This window comes from Phodopus roborovskii, unplaced genomic scaffold, assembly GCF_943737965.1.
Source record: "Phodopus roborovskii unplaced genomic scaffold, PHOROB, whole genome shotgun sequence".
Taxonomy (NCBI): Eukaryota; Metazoa; Chordata; class Mammalia; order Rodentia; family Cricetidae; genus Phodopus; species Phodopus roborovskii.
In genome coordinates, this window is record NW_026126962.1 from 261,527 (window position 1) to 283,005 (window position 21,479).

At 44.1% G+C, this 21,479-nt stretch overlaps 1 protein-coding gene across 1 annotated transcript in view; it reads right to left on the reverse strand.

The window, feature by feature from the left end:
* Tgfa (transforming growth factor alpha) overlaps window positions 1-20,939 on the reverse strand; it is an 88,386-nt gene extending 67,447 nt beyond the window's left edge. The window contains 4 exon segments of the mRNA XM_051175023.1: window positions 16,375-16,465; window positions 16,467-16,622; window positions 16,716-16,847; window positions 20,892-20,939. Coding sequence (XP_051030980.1) covers window positions 16,375-16,465; window positions 16,467-16,622; window positions 16,716-16,847; window positions 20,892-20,939 — 427 coding nt within the window.
* Window positions 20,940-21,479: the final 540 nt, after the last annotated feature.

Here is a 21,479-nt window from a genome sequence, read left to right on the forward strand (position 1 = left end):
AATAGAGCCTTAGTCCAGGAAGTTGAAATGAAACTCTTTGTTCCTTTTTCTCCTTTCTCCACAATAAATATAAACATATAATAGAGGGTGGAACTCAACTCACTGGAATTCCCACCCACAGGTGACCATGGAGACGTGAATCACAGATAGGACTCAGCACTGCAGACCCTAAAACAGCCCCTGAGTCATTTGAAGGATAAATTCATATAATCCCTAATATTGCAAAGCACCCAACAGCAGTGTCAGAGTCCATGTAGCAAAAACTGTAGACTGAAATGGGGAGTAGAAGTTACTGTGGCTGCTGGACACTTCAAAATCCTAGACTAGAAGCCAACAAAGACAGTGTTGATCTAAAAAAAATATCACCAGTCAGAGATGTAGCTCTGTTGACAGAGTACTTGCCTAACATGGGTGAATCCTTGATTTTGTTCCCAGTTCTGAACAAACCTGCTGTGCTGGTGCTTGCTGTCATCTCAGCATTTGAGAGAGAGATGGAGGCAGGAGGGTCAGAAGATCAAGCCCATCCTCAGCTACATAACAAATTCAATGCTAACCCATGTTACAAGAGCATTTGCCTCGCTCTTCCCCCCAAAAAGTTACCATCAATTAATTGATATAATGAGCATTTATAGATGATGCTGAACATAGCAGCTAAATACACAACCTTCTCAAGCTTATGTGGAGTATTCACCAAGAGGGACCACATTTTGAGACATTACATACAACCCATGGGAAGGAGTAGAAATCAGAGTGTGTGCTTTTAGATCACAACCCAGTGGAACTAGAAATCAAAACAGAGAAATAGCTAGGGGCTGGAGAGATGGCTCAGTGGTTAAGAGTGCTTAACCCTCTTGCAGAGGGCCTGAGTTCAGTTCCAGTGCATGTAACTCCAGCCTCAGTAGATCCTACACCTCTAGCCTCTGTGAACATAGTGCTCATGTGCACATTTCCTATACATACATAATTAAAACTGATAAAAATATTTTTTAATATATGGAAATCTCTAAATTCCTGGAGACTGAACAACACACTCCTAAACAAAGCATGGGTCATGGAGTTATGGAGAGGAGCTAAGTATATTCTGAAGCAAATGAAAACTCAGCTCATTGAAGTTTGTAGGATGCAGCAAATGCAGTACTCAAGGGAAAATTGTACTGCTGCTTACACATCCTACAAAGGAAGATGTAAAACTACACTCCAGGATTTCCTCTTTTAAAAATGAGAGATGGGGAGAGAGAGGGTGAAGGAAGGGAGGGAAGGAGAGAGAGAGGGAGAGACAGAGAGACACAGAGAGAGAATTCCAAATGAACAGAAGAATTGTCACCTCTAAATTTCTGAAAATTAGCCATTCATGTGGAATGAGATGTCTCCTAAATTTCCACCAACACTCCCAAAATTGCATCAGGTTGTGTCTATCCCTGAGTCCTGTAACTAATCTGGCTAGCGAGGGAGATGACAAATTTTCTGAAGTCATGGTTTAACCTAAAACAAGTGAAAAAACTGAAAATCTAATGTTTTCAGTCTTGCTTTCCTTTCACTAATAGATCTGAGGATATATATAATATATATATATATATAATCTTAAAATTTATTCTTATTTTTTCTTATTGTACTTATTGATTTATTCTGTTTTTGAGACAGGGTTTCTTTGTACAGCCCTGACTGTGTTAGAACTCGCTCTGTAGACTAGGCTGTCTCTGAACTCACAAAGATCTACCTGCCTCTGCCCCCTGAGAGCTATGATTAAAGGCATGCACCACTACCACCCTGCCTGAGTTGTTATAACATAGAAAACAGTGTCATGACTTAAACTACTTAAGTTTCCTTTGAATGCCCAATTTATCCATGTTCCAGCAAGATGTACCAGGTTGGGATTGGGGTCCCAAGTATGCCAGAGTAGACACCACATGTTCTTAGCTGAGAAAGAAAAGAGAAGGAAGACAGTCTCAGTGCTCCAGAATGTCCCAAGGAGGATGGCAGACCTGCCACATGCTTCCAATTCCCCGAAAGCCCAAAGTTGAGAATGACCATCAAGGAGTAACCAGGCTCCTTCAGTCTTCCAGAGCAATGAGACCCAATGTCCACCAGACTCTAGCTAAGTAACAGAGTGAAGTGATGCTCTTCTCTCCATGAAGGGAAGTACGGAAGCAGCCCTCCAACACCACAGAGGTGTCAGGAGATGGAACCCTCGTCACCACAGTGAGAAAAGAAGGGCATCCTCCATGATACAGTGTGACCTTCTGATTGTCAGTTCCGTCCTAGTTTCCAGGAGCACTCATCTACTCTGGTCCCGACAAGGGTGGTGCATTATAGCCCCAGTCCTCAGAACTGCAGGACAGAACAAACACCACAGACAGACTGTAACGAGTACGGTTTTTCCGCCCGCCACCTGGTTTTGCCCTGCCACCACACCAGCCCCAAATAATATACAGAGACTCTGTATTTGATACAATGTTGTTGGCCCTGTTACTTGTTTTTTATTGGTTAGCTCTGCCTTAATTATTAACCCATTTTTGTTAATCTATGTACTCTCCATCTTGGCTCTCCATCCTGACTCTCCTTACTATTTCCTGTTCCTCCTTGTCTCCTAGTCCCTCCTATCTTCCTTTCCTATTGGCCAACGGTGCTTTATTTATTAACCAGTATGAGAAACATATACAGAATGACATCTCCCATCATCTCCTCTTTTCTGTCTAAATAAAAAGAAGGGTTTTAACCTTAATATAGCAGAATATATCACATAACAGTTATCAAATAATCACAGTTAACATTATTTAGTCCATTAACATTTAGCAAGATTTGAAGAAAATATTCCATCATCTATCCTATCTTTGTGTGTCTAAAGTAACTTATCTTTAATACTAAGGAAAACTATAATTATAACTATCTGTCTTCAACTCCTTCAAAGACCACAGAAGGATAGTCTATAAACTCTAGAAATGACAGAGACATCTTGTCCGAAGTTCTTCTGTAATCTTCCATCTTTAGCCCATAGGCCATAGTGTGTCTGACAGACTCTCCAGTAAAGCAGGAAACTTTAAACTGTCTTTTTGTATTGGCAGTTTGTCAGTCACTTTTCTCTGTGTCCTGCAGACTGTCTCGCAGACTCTTCCATGAAGCAGGATCTCTGTAGCAATGTCCATCTTGAATCAGGAGTCACTTTCCTGTGGGTCCTGCATGTCCAGTTTATACATCACAAAGTCAAACAGTCCAGACAAGAGGAGTATCTTGTCCAAATGGCTAGTCTTGCCATATTGGAGGCAAACTCCATAACGAGTTTCTTTAATGTCCATCTTCCTTTTTGACACAGGTGGTGTTACCAGGAGCATTTATGTTTCATTGTCAAGTAAAACCCTAAATCATTTTAAATGCCATATTCTGTAGGTCTTTGAAAGGTTTGAAGAATTCCTATCTTAAATACATCTTTGTGTATCTTGAAAACCCTAACTAAACTCTAAGCTTTGACTGTCATAGGTAATTATCTATAATCTGTACTACATTATACATTACATTTCTAAATGAGCTACACAAACAAGAGGAGAAATATACATATGACAAAATTGACTTTAAATTGTATCAATAAATGAAAATCCATTCCAAAACAAACTATGCATATCTATATCATAACAGACCCACATCTCCTACGAATGAATTGGCAAAGTGGAATTTGAAATCAATAAATGCAGAAGAAATTATCCAGCAACCAAAGAACAGCTGAGACAGTATTTGACAAAATTGAAAAAAAAAAAAAACCCCAAAAAACTTTGACCTGAAATCCAAACACATTCTCCAAAAGAATTAAGATTCAGACCAGCAAATGAACACCATAAAAGTCCAAAATGACACAGAACCATAGAAAGCCCTTCCTACCCTTAGCCCTTAGCTTCACCAAAGCAGACGTACCAAGAAGTTATGAGAGGATTCTAAGCCCCTGTAAAACAAAATAAAAATGAAGCCATTTATTTGTAAGGCATGATGGTAGAAACACTTAACGCCCAGTTTAGAAAACTGTTTACAGGTCAACAAGAAAAGAACTAACTAACCCCATCATGGATGCCAGAAGATGAACCGTGCTAAAATCCAACACACATCAAAGAAGACAACTTGATTGATTACATTTCACATGTTTAGAAAATGATAGTACTCACCACAGACAGGTTGGCTGAGAACCACACAGGTGATGGAAAAGTACCTTCCTTCAGCTTTTCAGAAGTCAGGTTTTCAAATCATTTCAAGAGGAAAAAGTGTGAATCTTGGGGACTAGAGAGATGGCTGAGCAGTTAAAAACCCTTTGTTGCTCTTGCAGAGGGCCTGAGTTGGGTTCCTAGTGCCCATCTTGGGTGGCTCATAGCTTAACTGCAAAAACTTTCAGGTCTGCATATTTAGAAGCTTCAAAAGAACCTCATGTCCATCAATCAGGGGCAGATAATTAAGTGACAGATGTGATGGCATACCTGAGAGCCATCAAATGGACATAGTGATGTGTTTATGCATTTGCAGCAGTGTTGCCCTTTGCCTTGTGAGTGACAGATTTTGGACTCTCCCAGGTGCCATTTTTGATGGAAAACAAATGAATTTACAAATATCTCTATTGGTATCCAGGAAAAGTACATGTAATAAAGGGCAGTAAGCTGGGGCCTCTGGAGAGTCATGTTGGTTGTTTTTAGAGTCCCTTGTTTGTGGGTTCCTGTTTCTGTTCCTTTTGGGAAAAGACTCAGCAGGATTTAATGAGGATGGCAGAGAAGAGGTCCTGGTCTGACCACCTGGGAGGTGATAGCCACAGGGACATGAGAACCACAGATAGGAAGTGGTCTACACCATGTATAACATCAGAGGTGTGTGTGTTTGATGGGTTTCCTCTAGAGGGCATGGATGATCTATAAGTTGACTTCACATCCCTGAAAAATGCTCAGGTTCTAGGCTGGCTTTCATCCCAGTGTAGGGACCCATGACTCATCCCCTTAAACCTTAATTATAGCACTTAAGTCAGCAGTGTGCCAAAAAACATCTGTCGTTGTTTAACTCTGCTGCAAGGAGTGAATACAGTTCACAAACAGGCCTGAGGATGCCTTCCCCCAGTGCAAGACCAGTGGGTCAGAAACCAGCACCAGCAAGAAGGATTCAAACCTGTAGCTTCTAGCCAAGCTTGGTGGCAAGTCAGTGGACTGGTCCTGTTCTGCTGTCAGTGCTGTGGGGGAGAAGATGGACTGAAGCTTTCTCTTTAAATACAACAAAATTGCCCTAACTCTGTATGTTCCCAGTCAGTTGCCAATGCCAAGCACTAGGAAGGGAGTGGTGTACCTCTGTCAACCTCCCATTCATCAATGGTGGCAGGTCCTGTGTTGATGTGCTATGAGTTCCATTTAGCCAGTTAATCCTTGGGACCTCTCAGAGGCACAGAAATGAAACAGAAAATGTTTTAGCTTGGGCATGATGACCTAATGGCTGGTGCCCAGAGAATTGCTGATTTACCTCATATAGACTTGGATAAAAGGCCCCAAAGAATCCAAACTGAAGATAGGTTCTTGCTCCAAGAACCTAATATTTGTGTCTGGAAGTACTGATAATAAAAATAAAAGAAATTAAACAAATAATCCAATAACTGTGGATCTAATAGACACAGCAGCATTCAGAGAGGACAACACATTTTTAAAGCTTAAGGTGGGACTGAGAAGATGGCTTAGTTGGCAAAGTTCCTGCATGAAGACTCCATTCAATCCAAAATACCCACTGAAAAACAGTCAGGCATGGTAATGCACACCTGTAATTCCAGTGATGGGGAGGTAGAGGCAGGAGGATCCCTGGAGCTTATCGGCTAGCCAGCCCAGCGTAATCAGTGAGCATCATGATAGTGAGACTCTGTCTCAAAATACAAGGTGAGGGTTAGAGGGATGGCTCAGCAATGAAGAGGATCCAGCTTTAGTTCCCTGCACCAAAATTACAGCTCATAACCATCTTTAAATCCAGTTCCAGGGGATATGATGCCCCTTCTGGCCTTTCCAGACACTGCTCACACACGCTGTATATAAATTCAGGTAGGTACACACTCATACACAGAAGATTAAGAAAATAAAATCTTTTAAGACAGAAATTTAAAAAGGCAGATGGAACCTAAGAAATGACACCAAAGGTGATCTCTGACCTCCACATGTTCTAGCACATAGACACAAAGGCTTCAAGAAGCATCTGGATGTTGCTGGAAACCATCATGCCAGACACCCTCCAAATCAGAGGCGGTATTCTGATAACAACTCCATTAAGTGCTTTCTACAAACAAAATCATTTCCCTGGACTCATAGGAACAGCACCAACCATGAAAATTTCCCTTGAGTTTTATGTGATGATTTAAAAGAAATTTCCTCTCCCAACATTATTAAGAGAAATACATTTTAAAATCTGTTTTATTTGGGGGCCCTGGTGCTCACTTTGTTTTACTCTGTTAAAGGGCAGTTTCCAAGGAAAATGTTTAAAATACAAGACTATTTGTAAACCTACCATAAAGTTTTGGAAACCAGAGTTGAATAGATTCTAAGCAAAACAACACTGACTTAAGAAATAATGTCTTTGTTACTGTTCTGTTGCTGTGGAGAGATATCATGACCAAGGCAACTCTTATAAAATAAAGCATTTAAATGGGGGGCTTGCTTACAGTTTCAGAGGTTCAGTACATTATCATCATGATGAGGCCATGGTGGGAAGATGGTGACATTCATGGTGTTGCTGCAGTAGCTTCCTTTCCCACAGGTGGGGGAAGGGGAAAGGAGAGGAAGAGAGAGATTTTGTGTGTGTGTGTGTGTGTGTGTGTGTGTGTGTGTAAGAGAGAGAGTGTGTGTGTGTGTGTAGGTGAGAAAGAGAGACAGGGAGAAGAAGACAGAGAGAGAGAGAGAGAGAGAGAGAGAGAGAGAGGGAGAGAGAGAGAGAGAGAGTTTGTGTGTGTGTGTGTGTGTGTGTCTGGGCCTGGCACAGGTTTTTGAAATGTAAAAGTCCCTGCCCCACACTGACACACCTCTTCCAACAAGACTGCACCTTCTAATCCTTTCAAACAGTTCTGCTCCCTGGTGACTAACCATTCAAATGTATGAACTTATGGTGGTCATAACTCCCACAGATAGGAACCTGGAACCAATCACTAAAAAAATGTCGAGGGCAACATCTGCCATTTACTTCACTCTTTCATGAGATTGTCACTCCCTAAATATTTCAACCTTCAACATGGAACCATTAAAATGTATTTTATAAAGTTCACTCGAAACTAATGGCAAAATGTAAGAAAAGAAACAAGTAGTGGGTGGTGAAGCTGGAGAGCAGATTCAGTAGTTACAAGCACTGGCTGCTCTTGCACAGGACTTGAGTTCAGTTGTCAGCACACACATGGCAGCTCAAGACCACCTATAACTCCAGGGTCAGGCTAGCTGATGCCCTCTTCTGGTCTCTGTGGGCACACACACAAATAAAAAACAAATCTTTAAAAAATGAAGCTTTGAACAGACACCTCACAGAAGATTGAACCCAGCAATATTTACAGATTTGAAAATAATGCTTTAACATAATTAAGTCAAGTGTCCTAAAAACACTTGAAACCAAGGGAAAAAAATGCTGAGCCTTAGTGAGTTATAAAAAGTGTATTTTATATGTATACATAGACATATATAAAACAAAAAGCTAATCCCCATATTTAACTGTTGAATGCATAAATACTATTAGTAAATCCATGGGAAAAGACTATCTATTGCTTTTCAAAAATGTTGCTTTTTAGGGTCAAAGAGATGTCTCAGTGGGTAAAGGTGCTTGCTACCAAGCCTGGGAAGCTGAGTTTGATCCCCAGGACCTACACAGTGATAGAACTGACTCCCACAAGCTGTCCTCTGACCTCCACATTCACATTTGTCAGGTGAGCATACATTTCTTACAATTCTAGCTGGCACCATGTATTAAAAAGAAGACAGAAACAACAGACAATAATGCTGGAAGGCATTATTCAAGAATACATTATCCTCTACTTGAAACGCTAAAAGAATCAACTGAAGGCATCTTAGAGTTGGCAAGGTTTGTTAAAATGCAAAAATGAAGGGAACAAAAGCCCTTATGTGTCACAGTAGACAGCAGGGAAACACCCCATTGCTGTAACTCAACGATGGGAGGATAGGGCCTGTCTTTCTCGTGGCTGACCTCAGGCTGCATCAGAATACATACCGGTGAACAGAATAAAAAATTTGCTGTTAGGGCAAGAATGCAAAGTCATGGAGTCAAATTGAAGTTTCAGCTTGATGCATGTGCTTGAAAGCACTTAGCAGATGATTTAAATAATGATCTTTCAAGGTGGATTATGATAAAAAGGGTAAATCAAAAGAACTGCTAGGCTGTTTTTTTATAAGATGAAATATGAAATCAGGTGTGGTGGTGGACACAGGGAATCTCAATCACTTGGGAGATGGAGGCTGGAGGATCAGGAGTTCAAGGTTATCCTTGGATATATATCGAGTTTGAGGCTAGCCTGGGCTACATGAGACCCTGTCTCAAAAATAAATAAATAAATAAATAAATAAATAAATAAATAAATGAATGAATGAATAAATGAATAAATGAATGAATGAATGAATGGAAGATGAATCACACTCTCACATCCTACACTCTTCCATAGAGTAAGTTCTAGATCAAATACTTCAACCAAATGTGTGTGATTCCACTACAGAACTGGAAGGGAAAAGTAAGAAAATACTTGTGTTAGTTTAGAATTCAGGAAGGTTTTTTTTTCTCCCCTAAGTATTTAACTTGAACATCACAGAGAAAAGTAGACTATAGATTTATAAAGATGCCTTCATCAGAAAAGCAAGGGATAAATGATGGAGACGAGCTCTGTAATACATGGCTGATAAAGACTTGTGGAGTGAAACACTTTCTCCTAGAGCCTCATGGAGAGAACAATGGACCAATTCAAAGACATGGAGAAAATGATGGACCAATTCATAGACTCTTTTAAAATGTTAAGATGTAGACACTGAGGCAACAAATGGCTAGTGTGTGAATGCATGAATATACCCTACTAAATGGCAAATCTGATTTTTCTCCAACAAGCTTGTCAAATGTTAGGTCTAATCTGTGGTGTTCTTTCTAGAGGACTGAAGAAGGTGGGTATCTGGGAACAAGATGGAAGCAAGGCCAATTTCTGGGATTTTATCTTAAACAATCAAAGATGAATCCAGCATTTCTGTATAAATATGTCTGTTGTGTGGTGAGGTTCTTTTGTTTATGCATATGTGTGCATTTTTGTGTGAGTATGTTCACAAGAGGCCAGAAAAGGACATTGGAGTCCTTGAGCTGGGGCTATAGGAGCTGGAGTTATAGGTGGCTGTGAGCTGCTTGATGTGTGTCCTGGGAATTGAACTTTGGTCCTCTGGAAGAGCAGCAAATAATCTTAACTACTGTGTCATGTCTCTAGCTCTGACTTTCTAGATTTTAGACGTTAACGATAAGTTCAATAAATTTAATATATGGTTTCTATTTCAAAAAAAAGTTAACCAGTACCTGAGGATGTGTGCACAAGGCCCTGGGTCCAATCCTCACACCACAAAATTTTTAAGCCAAAGCACTGCATATTACATTCAGCTCAGGAACTCGCCTTTCAAGTTTGAATGTATTATGACAATTCTCATTAACCAGCTGCCTAATGAATCACTCCAGTGATGACAAAGAAGAGAACCCATTCAAATAACTCCAGCACCATGGCAATTCAACAAGCAGCATCTTTCACCTGTCTCCTGTATCTTTACAAGCATTTCTGTAGCACAGGTGGAAAAGTGGACTGGGTGCATTCTCAAGTTAAGCCCACTTGTAACTGATTGGACACTGAACGAAGTGACTTCTGAGAAGTGTTATATCAGTTAATATTCCCAACACAAAGGTGGATTCTTTGTTAACAGTGAGTGATAGGAGGTCAAAGCTGTGCAAAAGCTGGCTATGTTATAGTATAAATGCATGTGTGCATGCATGTGTGTGTTTGCCTGTGTGTGTGAGAGAGACTCTTTGCCACTAGACATTAGTATATATTACCCAGGAGTCATATAAAAGTGTTTATTACAAATGATTGAGATACTCAAACAAATAAAAACATCATGAGCCCACTGGGATTCATACACATCTTAACACTGACCTATACTTCCCCATGGGACTGTAATACAGTGTTAATTGTGGTTATGTTGTGGTGGCTACCCAAACACTTCTCATATTTCCCTTAATTTTCCAGATATTCTAGAGGAATAAAATAGGTCTTTGCCATCATAAAGATATGTCAGAATTTGTTTTTATGCATTCGTGTGTGTGTGTGTGTGTGTGTGTGTGTGTGTGTGTGAGCATGTGGAAGCCTGAGGTATCATCCCCAGGATGTCACATACCTCCATCAGACAAGATCTCTCATTGGCCTGACACTTACCAAGTTGGTAAGGGTGGCTGGACAAAACCCTAATCCATCCTCACCAAGACTAGCATCACAAGCTTATTCTGCTCATGCTACATAAGATCTTGGGGTTGAACTTGGGACTGAACTTGGGTTCTCATACTACTTATTCCCTGATCCATCCCCCTAGTTCCAAGTCTACTTTTCATATTTAAAAAAAATTATTATTGCATGCATGCAACCCAAAACCAAAACTTTCAAAAATATTTTTTTTCTCCTTCCATCTTTGTGTGGGTTTGGGGAATTGAACTCAGTTCATCAAGCTTTTGAAGCAATCACTTTTACCTACTGATCCATCTCACTGGCTCTGTAAAGCATTTTTTTAAAACAACAAGAAAACAACATCCCAAAGAAGAGTGGCACTCGTGATATGGAAATTTGCATGCAACCACCCCACCTTTGGTTATCAAATAAAGAGCTGTCTGGGATGAATGCTGACAACACCTCCTGGTGTTTGGCAACTGAGGTATATTTAGAGTGTCCTAGGTAGACACTCCATGAGGTCATGTTGACAGGTCTCAAGGCAGAGGTGAAGATCATGGAGCCAGAAAACAGCAGAAGAGAGGAATGAGGCACTGGTCAGCCTATCCACACAGACTCTGAGGCGGAGGTGCTGCCATTTGTTTTCCAGGCAGGAGAGGTGAATGCTAGAAGATGGAAATCAACAGCCAACACCAGCAAGCTAAAGAAGCTCCATGTCTAAGCCCTTCCTGTGGAAAACTGCACCAACTTTGTGTAATTGAAAAGCCAAAGGCTCAAGCAAGGAAAACAGAAGGTCCTTTTGGGCACCACACATTTGTAATTCTGGCCCCCAGGGGGCTGAGGCAGGAGGATGGTGCTTTCCTTGGCAGATAAATCCTGTTTCATTCTACCGCTCCAAAAATATTACATATAGGAGAGCACAGAATTCAGTAGACTAGGAGATGACTCCACGTAAAAAGAAAATAAGAGAAAGAAAGAAAGCAAAAAGCTTCATCAGGCTTACAACAAATAAGCCAGTATTAGATTGAACACAATTAGGTTTCATTAAGTGTCTGGCCTTTTCTAATCCCAGGTTAACAGTTTTTATTTCTTAAGTCTGGTTTAATACAACACATTCATGATGCTTCTAAAGAATTGGCCTAGGCAGGGTGGTGGCACCTTCCTTTAAGCAGTCAGATCTCTGTGAGTTCAAGGCCAGCCTTGTCTACACAGTGAGTAACACCCTGGAGAGAGAAGGAGTGGTGCCTAGACATGAGCCTGTGGGTCAAAAGAGCACACCCCCTTGCGTTTGAGTTGCTGTTTAGAGGTGGTCTTGATAGCTGGATTTCTGGCTTTTCTGATTTTAGGAAAGATATTTGTATTTGCCATTTGCCCTAGGAGACATTACATAGCTAACCAAAGGTCTGGAGAGATGACGGCTCAGCAGCGAAGAGAGCCCACTACTCTTACAGGGGACGTGAGTTCAGTTCCAGTGATCACAATAGGTGGCTCACAACACCTGTGACTACAACTCCAGGGGATTTGATACTGTGTTCTGGCCTCTGTGGGCACTTCACTCATGTGCACAAATCTAGATATATACACACACACACATACTTTTTAAAAATCATAACAAAAATATAATCCAAATCAAAGCCAGTAGAAAAATCTCCCAAGCCTCTTTATCTAGATACAATTACATACACACACACACACACACGTTTTATATATATATATATATATATATATATATATATATATATATATATAGTTTATATCTTAAAGTCATATCAGGAATATTTGAATAAGCTACATATCAAGAGCACTGACTGTTCTTGCAGAGGATATGGGTTCAATTCCCAGCACCCATATGGTAGCACACAATCCTCTGTATCTCCATTCTCATGTCATCTGATACCCTTGTGGCCTCCTTGGACACTGTGTACATGTGATGCTCAGGGGTACACACTGGCAAAACACTCATACACTAAAAATAAGTACTTTAAAAACAGAAAGCATGAAATGGTTAGGTTGAAACTGATGTTTGGTAACACAGGTTATAGGCAAAGCAGAACTGTGAACTCACAACAAGGCTCCAACAGCTTCGTTGCCAGCAGCACAGGCTGAAAGGTGGCTTTAATGACAGCTCCCAAGTAGTCAGCCACACTTAAGATTGATTGATCGATGGATAGGGAGAATGGCTTGGAGGCACAGGCTAGTTAGTTAAGGAAGAAGGTCCCCACAGCACTGTCTGAAGAGCAGGGGTTTTTGAGGCACCTCCAGCCACACAGGACACACCTGAGGCCTTACTGAGCACACAAACCCCTCCACCCCTGTTCGTCAGGCCTCCAGATGGGTCAGACACAGCATATTGCTGTACAAGATGCTCACAAGGTTTTCAGTGTGGGATGACCTGATGCCTGTCTGCTTTAGAGGGCAGTGTGGTGACCAGGGTCTTGTTCCAAACTCATATTGCAAAGGTCCTTGGAGATCCATTCAATGGGAAAGTCATCCATTTGTCTGTGTTACCATAGTAAAAATAGTTCAAAGCATCATTTGCTCCTATAAAAAAAAGTCTCCCTTGAAAGAGGCATTACTTATAAAAAGATCACCTTGTCCTGAGGAAACCAAATGTTGGAAGAGAAAATAAGGCCAGCAACCTTGCCAACATCTACCTCCACCTCTCCAGGCCTCACTCCCAGCAAGCATACCCTAACTGTCCAGTATGGAAGGCTTGAGTCCTGAAGGACTCATGAAAGGTAGACAGTGAAGGCCTAAAAGATGACATTTCCATGTGATGGAGAAATCCCCTAATGAATCCAAAACAAGGTCACCAATCACTGCCACCCCCATCCATGACAGCCTCCTCTGACATCTATAGACAGTCTTCACCTATGGAAGGTGCTGCCAAAACAGTATTTATCTAGGAGTTATAAAGGCCACCTCGGTCACAAAATCAATTTTATTTTCAGTGTAGCACTTACTTATATCTTTTGCAGCAGTAGGGCTTTGGGCATTCCAGGTAAAATGGCTTTACCACTGAGCTGCATCCCCAGCCTAATTATTTTTATGGTTTGTAAATCTGTTGGCCATCTCATCTGCTTTCAAAGCAACCTGGAAGATGGGGCTGGCTTTATTATCCCCACTTTACAGAAGGGAAAACAACTGGCCGTTGGGTACTACAGAAAAGGCACAAATGTTTGACATAAAAAATGAAATGGTTTATAATGAAATGAAATGGTTTATAATGTACGGAAGAATGTCTAGGTTTACTGGAGTTTGATGGCCGACAGGCGACCCTGACTAGAAATCACTTAGGTAGGTTTTCTGGCAGAAACAGGGTGAGGAGCTTGAGGCAAGCTCAGGTGGTGACCCACATAACCTGCCGTGACATCCTGAATTCTCTGGAGCTCCAAGTACTAACAACAAGGGGATGGGTGGCATTAAGGTTAATTAAGCTCTTACTACATACCAGACATTAGTCTGCAGGCATCAAGTCTATCCAGTAGCCCTCCTAACATTCCCATTTCACAGTGACGAAAAACAAGGCACAGGAAGGCGATCTACTGCCCACAACTTAACCTCTTGTTCCCTGGACAAATAGGAGTGCCATGCCCAGGAGGAGAACCCTGATGGCAGTCATCACAGGAACCTGGATCACATTTCGAAAAGTCACTATCTGGGCCGCATTCCCCACACTCTGTCCCCAGAAAGTGGATAAGTGTAGGGATCCAAGCCTCTATGGCAGCGCTAACAGCCAAGTCTGTCAGGCCAGCCTAGGCTTTTCTGGACCGTGTTTATTGATGAAATGCTGGCTGATTTGCCCGGAGCTGTCTAAGAAAAATCAGAGAGGAAAAAAGGCAGCTTCAGAGGAAATACTGTCAATTAAAGACAGGTGGGAGGCAGCCATTTGAGTAAAGGAACAGACCTAAGGGCTGTTTTTTTTTTTTTTTTCTTTCAAAGAGTGTTAAATAAAAAGAAATCCTCATTGGTGTAAATTAACCCCCCCATCCACATGCAATTTTTTTAAAAAGCTACTCCTTTTGAAACATTACAAGCCAGCTTTTATAGAGTGGTCAATCTTATGTTTATAATTTTTTTTTTCTCTCTCTCTCAAGGAAGCAGAGAAGCAGCTGCATAGAGCACTCAGGCAAGGAGAAAATTACAGCTTGTGTGCTGAGCGTGCAAAGGGACTGGGGGAGCACAGCTGTCAACAGCTGCCTGGAGGTGGGAGGCACTTGTGCCTCTCATTTTCACCGACTGAGCAACCTTGCCATCCTGACGCTTAACCACAAAGAAACCGAACAGCGAGTTCTGGAGTTTTCTATACCATCTCTCCTCAAAGCTCCACCTGAACCCCAGAGATAGAACTGGGATGTTGACCACAGGTGAGGTGACTTTCCACACCTGCACTCCTTGCTATTTAATGAGGCTGGTCCACCTAGGCTCTTTGCACTGTCTTTCCTCTCTCTGTAAAACGGGAAGAAGGATGTCTTCTTCATCAGGTGGGTGTACAAGCCAAATGAGTGAACAAATTAGGACTGCTTGGGAACACCAGGCAAGCACTTACCGGGTTCTATCTAGTAAATACAATTGGGGGGGGGGGAGTAGGTAAAAAGCCTGCAGGATTCCCAACACTTCCATGTTTCATGACAATATATTGTATTTGAAGTTTCACTTCACCCAAAAGGTAGTTTTTGCAAAAAGTAAGGAAATCTGCCCATAACTGTCCCTTCAGGCGAGGATGCAACTAGGGCGTCCCCTCCTGACACAGAGCAGGACTAGCCTTTCCAGGATAGAATTGAGGGGACCTGGGAACCCTCCTTCATCTTAGCTGTGACAGGCTCCTTCATCTTGGCTGTGACAGACTACCAGTATGTGCATATTTTGCAGAGGGGAGTTCCAAACTTCCCTCTGGGCACTATTGACCCTGGAGCAAGCATCTTACTTAACAGGGCTTTAATTATTAATAATTAATTAAAACTAGATTTTCATGAGCTCAGGATAGTCTCAAACTCGCTATGTAGCTGAGAATGGTATTGAAATTATGACCCTACTGCCTCTGCCTTCCCAGCGCTAGGGTCACAAGCCCTGGTTTACATGGTCCCGGGATCATTCCCAGGCTTGGTGCCTACTAGACAAGTACTTTTACTCACTGACCTGCCTCTTTACCGGGTTTTTTAAATGTTGAAGATATCAGGAAAGATTCCCAAGGCAGCATCAGTGGCCAGGGCACCTGGGTACTTCAGTCCACTCTGTCAAACATCACAGAACCCGCACCAGACAGATGAGAGTGGATACTGCACTTGGGAACACACACATCAAGGACAGACCAGTCACCCGAGCACACGTCTGCGAACTTCGCAGCGGGAAATCTCCCCTGCCACCCAGACACGCGGGGACGCGTCTCCCCTCCCCCACCCACCAATTCTGAGAAAACTGGTCACGCTCAGGTGTCACTTCTGCCTCCTCTGACAGAGACACCATGGCTTCCAGGGAAGCTCATTAACAAAACACTTAATCTGCATAAAAAGCCCAAATCCACCCCAATGCCTAGGAGAGCTTTAAGAGGAAAGTCAAGGGCGCGGGTGCGCAACGTGGGCTCCAGCCCCGGGGAAAAGAAAGGGGACTCAAGCCAGGGCCACCAGAGGGTCGTACTCAGACAACCCGCGCTCAGGCGGCTCCAGGGAAGCCCGGCTCCCCGACAGCCAGGTAGGCAGGAGGGCGTGGGCACCGGCGAGCTGACGCGTAGAGTAAAGTTCAAGCCGGATCTCACCGCCGGGCGGCCACCTCGCCAGGACTGTCCCCCGCTTCACAGTTCTCAGTGACTCCCGGTGGCTCTCATGCTCCCACCCACTTCAAACACCCCCCCCCTCTCTTCCCCTCTCCCAAGTGGACTCCGGAGCATCGTAGAGAGCAGTCTGGAGAGGGCCCGGGGACACCGGGTGTCGCCTACGTACCCAGAGCTAGCAGAGCGAGCTGTCCGGCGGCGGGGACCATCTTCTGAGCGCAGGGCGCTGCAGCCACCGCGCTCCCTGCGGTTGGCTAGTGGCCGCGCGCCGCCGCGGTGAGCGCGGGGAAAAAGGCGCAGGCTGCAGGGCCGGCCCCCCGGCGCGCGGGCGGAGGGACGACCGCGCCTCCCGGTGGCACTGGCCAGCACGCTGCCCGCGGCGGAAACGGGAAGGAGGTTCCCGCCACCTCTCCGCCCCTAGGCGATCCGGGCGCGGTGGACCACCCTCCGGTGATGGGGCGCCCCCGAGGGCTCAGGGGTGGGGACTGGGAGTCGGGGGCGGGGACCCGCGCCCCGATCGCGACAGCCAGTCACCACCCTGGGCCAAGGGCCAGGCAGGAAACGCCAGGCTACAGACACCTCCCCGCCATGCTCGTGCTCAGGGTCGCCGCCCGAGTTCCCTGAGCAGTAGCCGCGTCCAAGCTGTAGGCGGCGGAGAGGAGTCGCCCAGGATCTAGTCACCTGCGCCAGGGGCTGCTCCAAGACATTCCCGAGCAGGAGCCTGGAGACCTTAGTCAGTCACCCGGCAGGGCCTGACCCAAGAAAAGCGCTGCCTTCATAGTCAGCCAAACACTCAATCAAACTCGGATGCCCACCTATGCCCCCTTCCTTGCTGGTTCTGGGACGCCTGCATCAACCAGAGGCAAAGCCACCCTGCGTCCCAAGATACAGCGTGAAGATTAGGAACTCTGTCTTCCATGAACTTAATCACGCGTCAACCCCCACTGTCCCACTGTTTCAGGGGTGCGGGAGCCGGCACAAAAGCTGGCTAACGTGGAGTTAAGTACAGGGCAAAGGAGGGTGGGGGTCAGATTGCTGTCGCTTTTAGGGTTTGTGGCTTTGAGTTGACCTCTGATTACTGGACAAGAGAGGAGAACACAAGAAGGGTCTTTTCTGGGTGGAGAAAGGATGACTCATGCGTGTTTGGGAGACCATTCATGGGGAACAGTACCCCAAAGAGACTAGCCATAGTTGTCAGACTGACCCCCTCCTGCTTCCTACAGCCTAGCTGCTCTAGAGAGGTCTCGCTCTCCTTGGGGATGGAGCCTCGGTGGTAGGTTTTGTTGGCTTTGGGATTCTCTTGCTGTCTCCTTAACTGGATGCTCAAAGTCTCAGATTTCAAAATTCCAGTTTATTCCAAAAGGAGGCCTAAGCCATTGGACTCAACGTGTGGCTACTGCACTAATTATCTTTCTGTTGCTGTGGCAAATGCATGCGATAGGGAACTTAAAACGAGAGATTTTGGTTCTAGTTCATCACTTGCCACTATAGCTTCAGGTCTGAAGAGGAAAGACATCATAGTAGGGAGCATATGGCAGCTCAAAAGCAAGGAAGGGGGTCCCAATATCCCTTTCATGGGTACATTCCCATTGACCTAACTTTCTCCAATAGGGCCCATCTATTGAAGTTTCCACAATCTCTCACTAGCGCCGCCCACTGGGGGCCCAAGCAAACAACAAATGAGTTTTTATGAAAAGAGGTGTTAAATCAAGCATCTGTTTTGTTTTATTTTACTTAATTGATTGGTTTTTTTTTTCCTTTGGAGACAGGGTCTCATTGTGTTGCCCTGTCTGGACTTGAACTCACAGAGATGTACCTGCTTCTGCCTCTGAAGTACTGAGATTAAAGGCCTACACAGCTATACCCAGTTTCAAGTGCCTCTTTTGGAAAACAAAACAGATTTGCATAAGTGTTTTGACTGTATATACATGTGTGTAATACATGCATGTCTGTCTGTCATCTGATACCCTGAAACTGGAGTTACAGATGCTTATGCACTACCATGTGTGGGGAACTAAACCCAGAATCTCTGCAAGCATAACAAGTGCTCTTAACTACTGAGCCATCTCTCCAGTCTCACCAAAAGAGGTTGGGGTGGGGGAGGCATTTAGGCATTTAATATCTTAACTATAAATATGGGCTGTTTCATTAGAAAAAGGTGCTTTGAAAGGGGTGTGAATTTGTACAGAAAACCATCCCTTTCCTACACTGACTAGACAATAGTGTGCTTCCTTCATCCCTTTATGCTGTGACTGGTAAGGGTCTCCTGTCAGTTATTCCCTCCACCCATTGCACCGATCCTTGTTATAGCCTTCACACAGGGGCTCGTTTCCTTCAGCTTGACCTGGACCTGCCCTGGGGCTCACCTGATTTTATTTTATTTTAATTTTTTGGTTACAAGAGGCAAAGAATCAGGGCAAGGGAATGGCTGTGTCCTTCCTGGAACACATGCAGAGCAGCAAAGGCTGTGGTTGGCTGCCAGCTGTCTGGGAATTGGACCTGGTCCCCTGCCCACTGCCCACACACTGTTGGGGCTGGCAGAATCAAGCAAGTAGGCTGGTCCCCTGAAGAGCTGGAAAACATTTTTAATCAAAGGATAATTTGTGGGGCTGCAGAGAGCACTTTTCCTCCCCAGAGGACCAGAGTTCAATTCCCAGTACCCACACAGTGGTTCAAAACAATCCATAACTCCAGTTTTAGGGGATCCAATACCCTCTGCTGACCTCTGTGGGCACTAGCATGCACGTGGTATATGTACATAAATGCAGGCAAAACACAATGCCATAAAATGAATAAATATAATTTTAAAAACTTTCTTTAAAAGAATAAAAAGATGATTTGCCAATTTTCAAACTTGAAAACTCCAAGTGCATTCTTTCTGTTTTACTCCCACCCTTCCTTTCTCCTCTTCTTCTCTTTCCCTCTCTGTCTTTCTTTTCTGGGGCAGGGTCTTGTTACATAGCTGAGAGTTTTCAATTTTTCTGCCCAAGCCTCTTCAGTGCTGGGGCAACAGAAGCCATGCCTGGCTTAGAGTACTCTCTAATACTTGAAAATCACTCATCATTCCCCCAAGATTTTCTTGAGCTGGTGCAATGAGGTTTTAGACCATTCCAGTTCATTCTCTCTCTCTCTCTCTCTCTCTCTCTCTCTCTCTCTCTCTCTCTCTCTTTCTCTCTGTGTGTGTGTGATATCCTGTTGTGTGTATGAATGTTTGCATGTGTGTGTTTGTGCACATTTGTGCATGTATGCAGAGGCCAGAGGTTAAATCATTATCTGCTGTCCTTCTACCTCATTTGTTCATTGAGGTAAGGTCTTTTAATCAAACCAAGAACTCACTGATTGGGCTACTCTGCTAGCCAGCTTGCTCTTGGGATCTCCTCCTCTGCCTCCCAAGGTTGGAATTTCAGGTAGGCTTTCAAACCACCCAGTGTTTATGTGGACTCTGGGGCTCTGAACTCCAGCTGTCATGCTTGTGTGGCAAGTACTTTAACCATCTCCCCAGGCTTCTTCCCGTATATTTTTGTGAGTAATCAGGTTTGGGAAGCAAATGACAAAAGTGGTGTTGGAAACAAACTTTGTTCCAAAGGTTTTCTGCTCCACTGCCTCAGTTTCCCACATTTTAGTGAATATAATACTTAACTTATTGGGCTGTAGGAGAATTAGGTGCCAGAATTTGTCTGCTTAACCATTTCATATGAACAAAGCTAGTTATTAAAGTTCCCCTGTGAGCTCGCCACCCCATTCCATGTTCCCTACTCTTCCCTTGTTTAATCATTCCATGCTAATTTCCTTGTTCATGAGTGCACATACATGCATGCACACCTTTACAAATACACACATGTACACCTGCATGCACACACATACATACTCCTGTTTCAGCTATACAAAATTCATTGTTCTCTGAGCTTCGTGAATCCCAGTGGTGTCTTTGAGACTGCAAGGAGACTCAGTGCCCTGCTCCTGCAGACCCTACACCTATCCCATGCATCCTCAAGGCTCCATTCCCATGTGCACACAGAGCCCTCATTACAGGAATACACCCTGGATGGAGCAAGAGTGATTCACTTTGCAGAGCCAATCATGTCTGTCCCTGAGCAAACAAAAGAACATTGGTAGGGCTGGGGCAGAGGCCACCAAGTCTAGGAGGCTTCTATCCAAATTCTGAAGTCATGAGGAAGGGGTCCTTTCCCCCACCCTCCTCCAGACTCCCCTCATTCTTGGTTATGGGGCAATCACAGGCCCCGTGCTTTTTGGGCCTAGCTTTGAGTGAACAAACCTGATGCTTCTAAATGGTCACAAGGAGGAAATATAGCTGTGGATGTGAGAGGAAAGATAGCTCCCATGTGCCTGTGTCAGAGCCAGTGACCCTTGCTGGCTTCAGCTTGTGCACGACCTTCCCTTGGGAAGAGACACATCAAAAGGGGAAAGGGGGTGACAGAGGCACCCACCAGACGTCAAAGGTCAGAAGCCATTGGTCATGAGGGACCCTTTTGGAGGACTCGAGAACTGAATTTTGGTAGAATGAGAAGATTCTATCTCAACAAGGGATTTAGAGAGAAAAATGGTTGCAATGTGATGAATTGTCTAACTTTCAGGCCCACAGAGGTCTCAGCTGTCAGTGTGCCCAACTTTAGGGGAGGTCAAATAAGAGGAACTCATGCTGGGTTCATTTTGAGTCTTACTTGCCTGGGTCAGGGAGACCTCTTCCCTTTCGTGCATCTGGGTGATCTTCATTGCCCATGCTATTAAGAACTGGTGTGGCTCTTGCTTCCTGCCTCACACTTGATGATCAGGCTGACCTCAGATGTGGATGCTGAACATGTGAATTACTGCAAATCCCAAAGCATGGGTTGGAAGCTTGGGTGAAAACTGGTCAAGGTACTGGGTTGGATGCTCTAGAGTTCTGGAACACCAATGGCTGCCACAGCAGAGGCATTGTCATCCAACACAGCTTGGGAACTTCCTAGGTACCTGGATATAGTGCAGGTGACCTACTCTGGTACATTATGTGGCAGACACCACTTCTCTCCAAGCATGCACAAAGGTAGAATAATTCACTGGACAGCCAGTTCCAGGTCCATTCTCTTTGCTGCCCTCCCCTAGTAGTTTTGACTACACCATCACACCTTTCTGGAGACTGAGAAGATGACGTGTGGAACTCTTACACAGTTCCTATAGGAAAGTCCCAAATCCAGTGTCCAGAAACCCTTAAGCAGACTCAGCTAAGGATACTGTCAGAAACAGCGATGTTCAGAAGTAAGACGGGAGGACAGA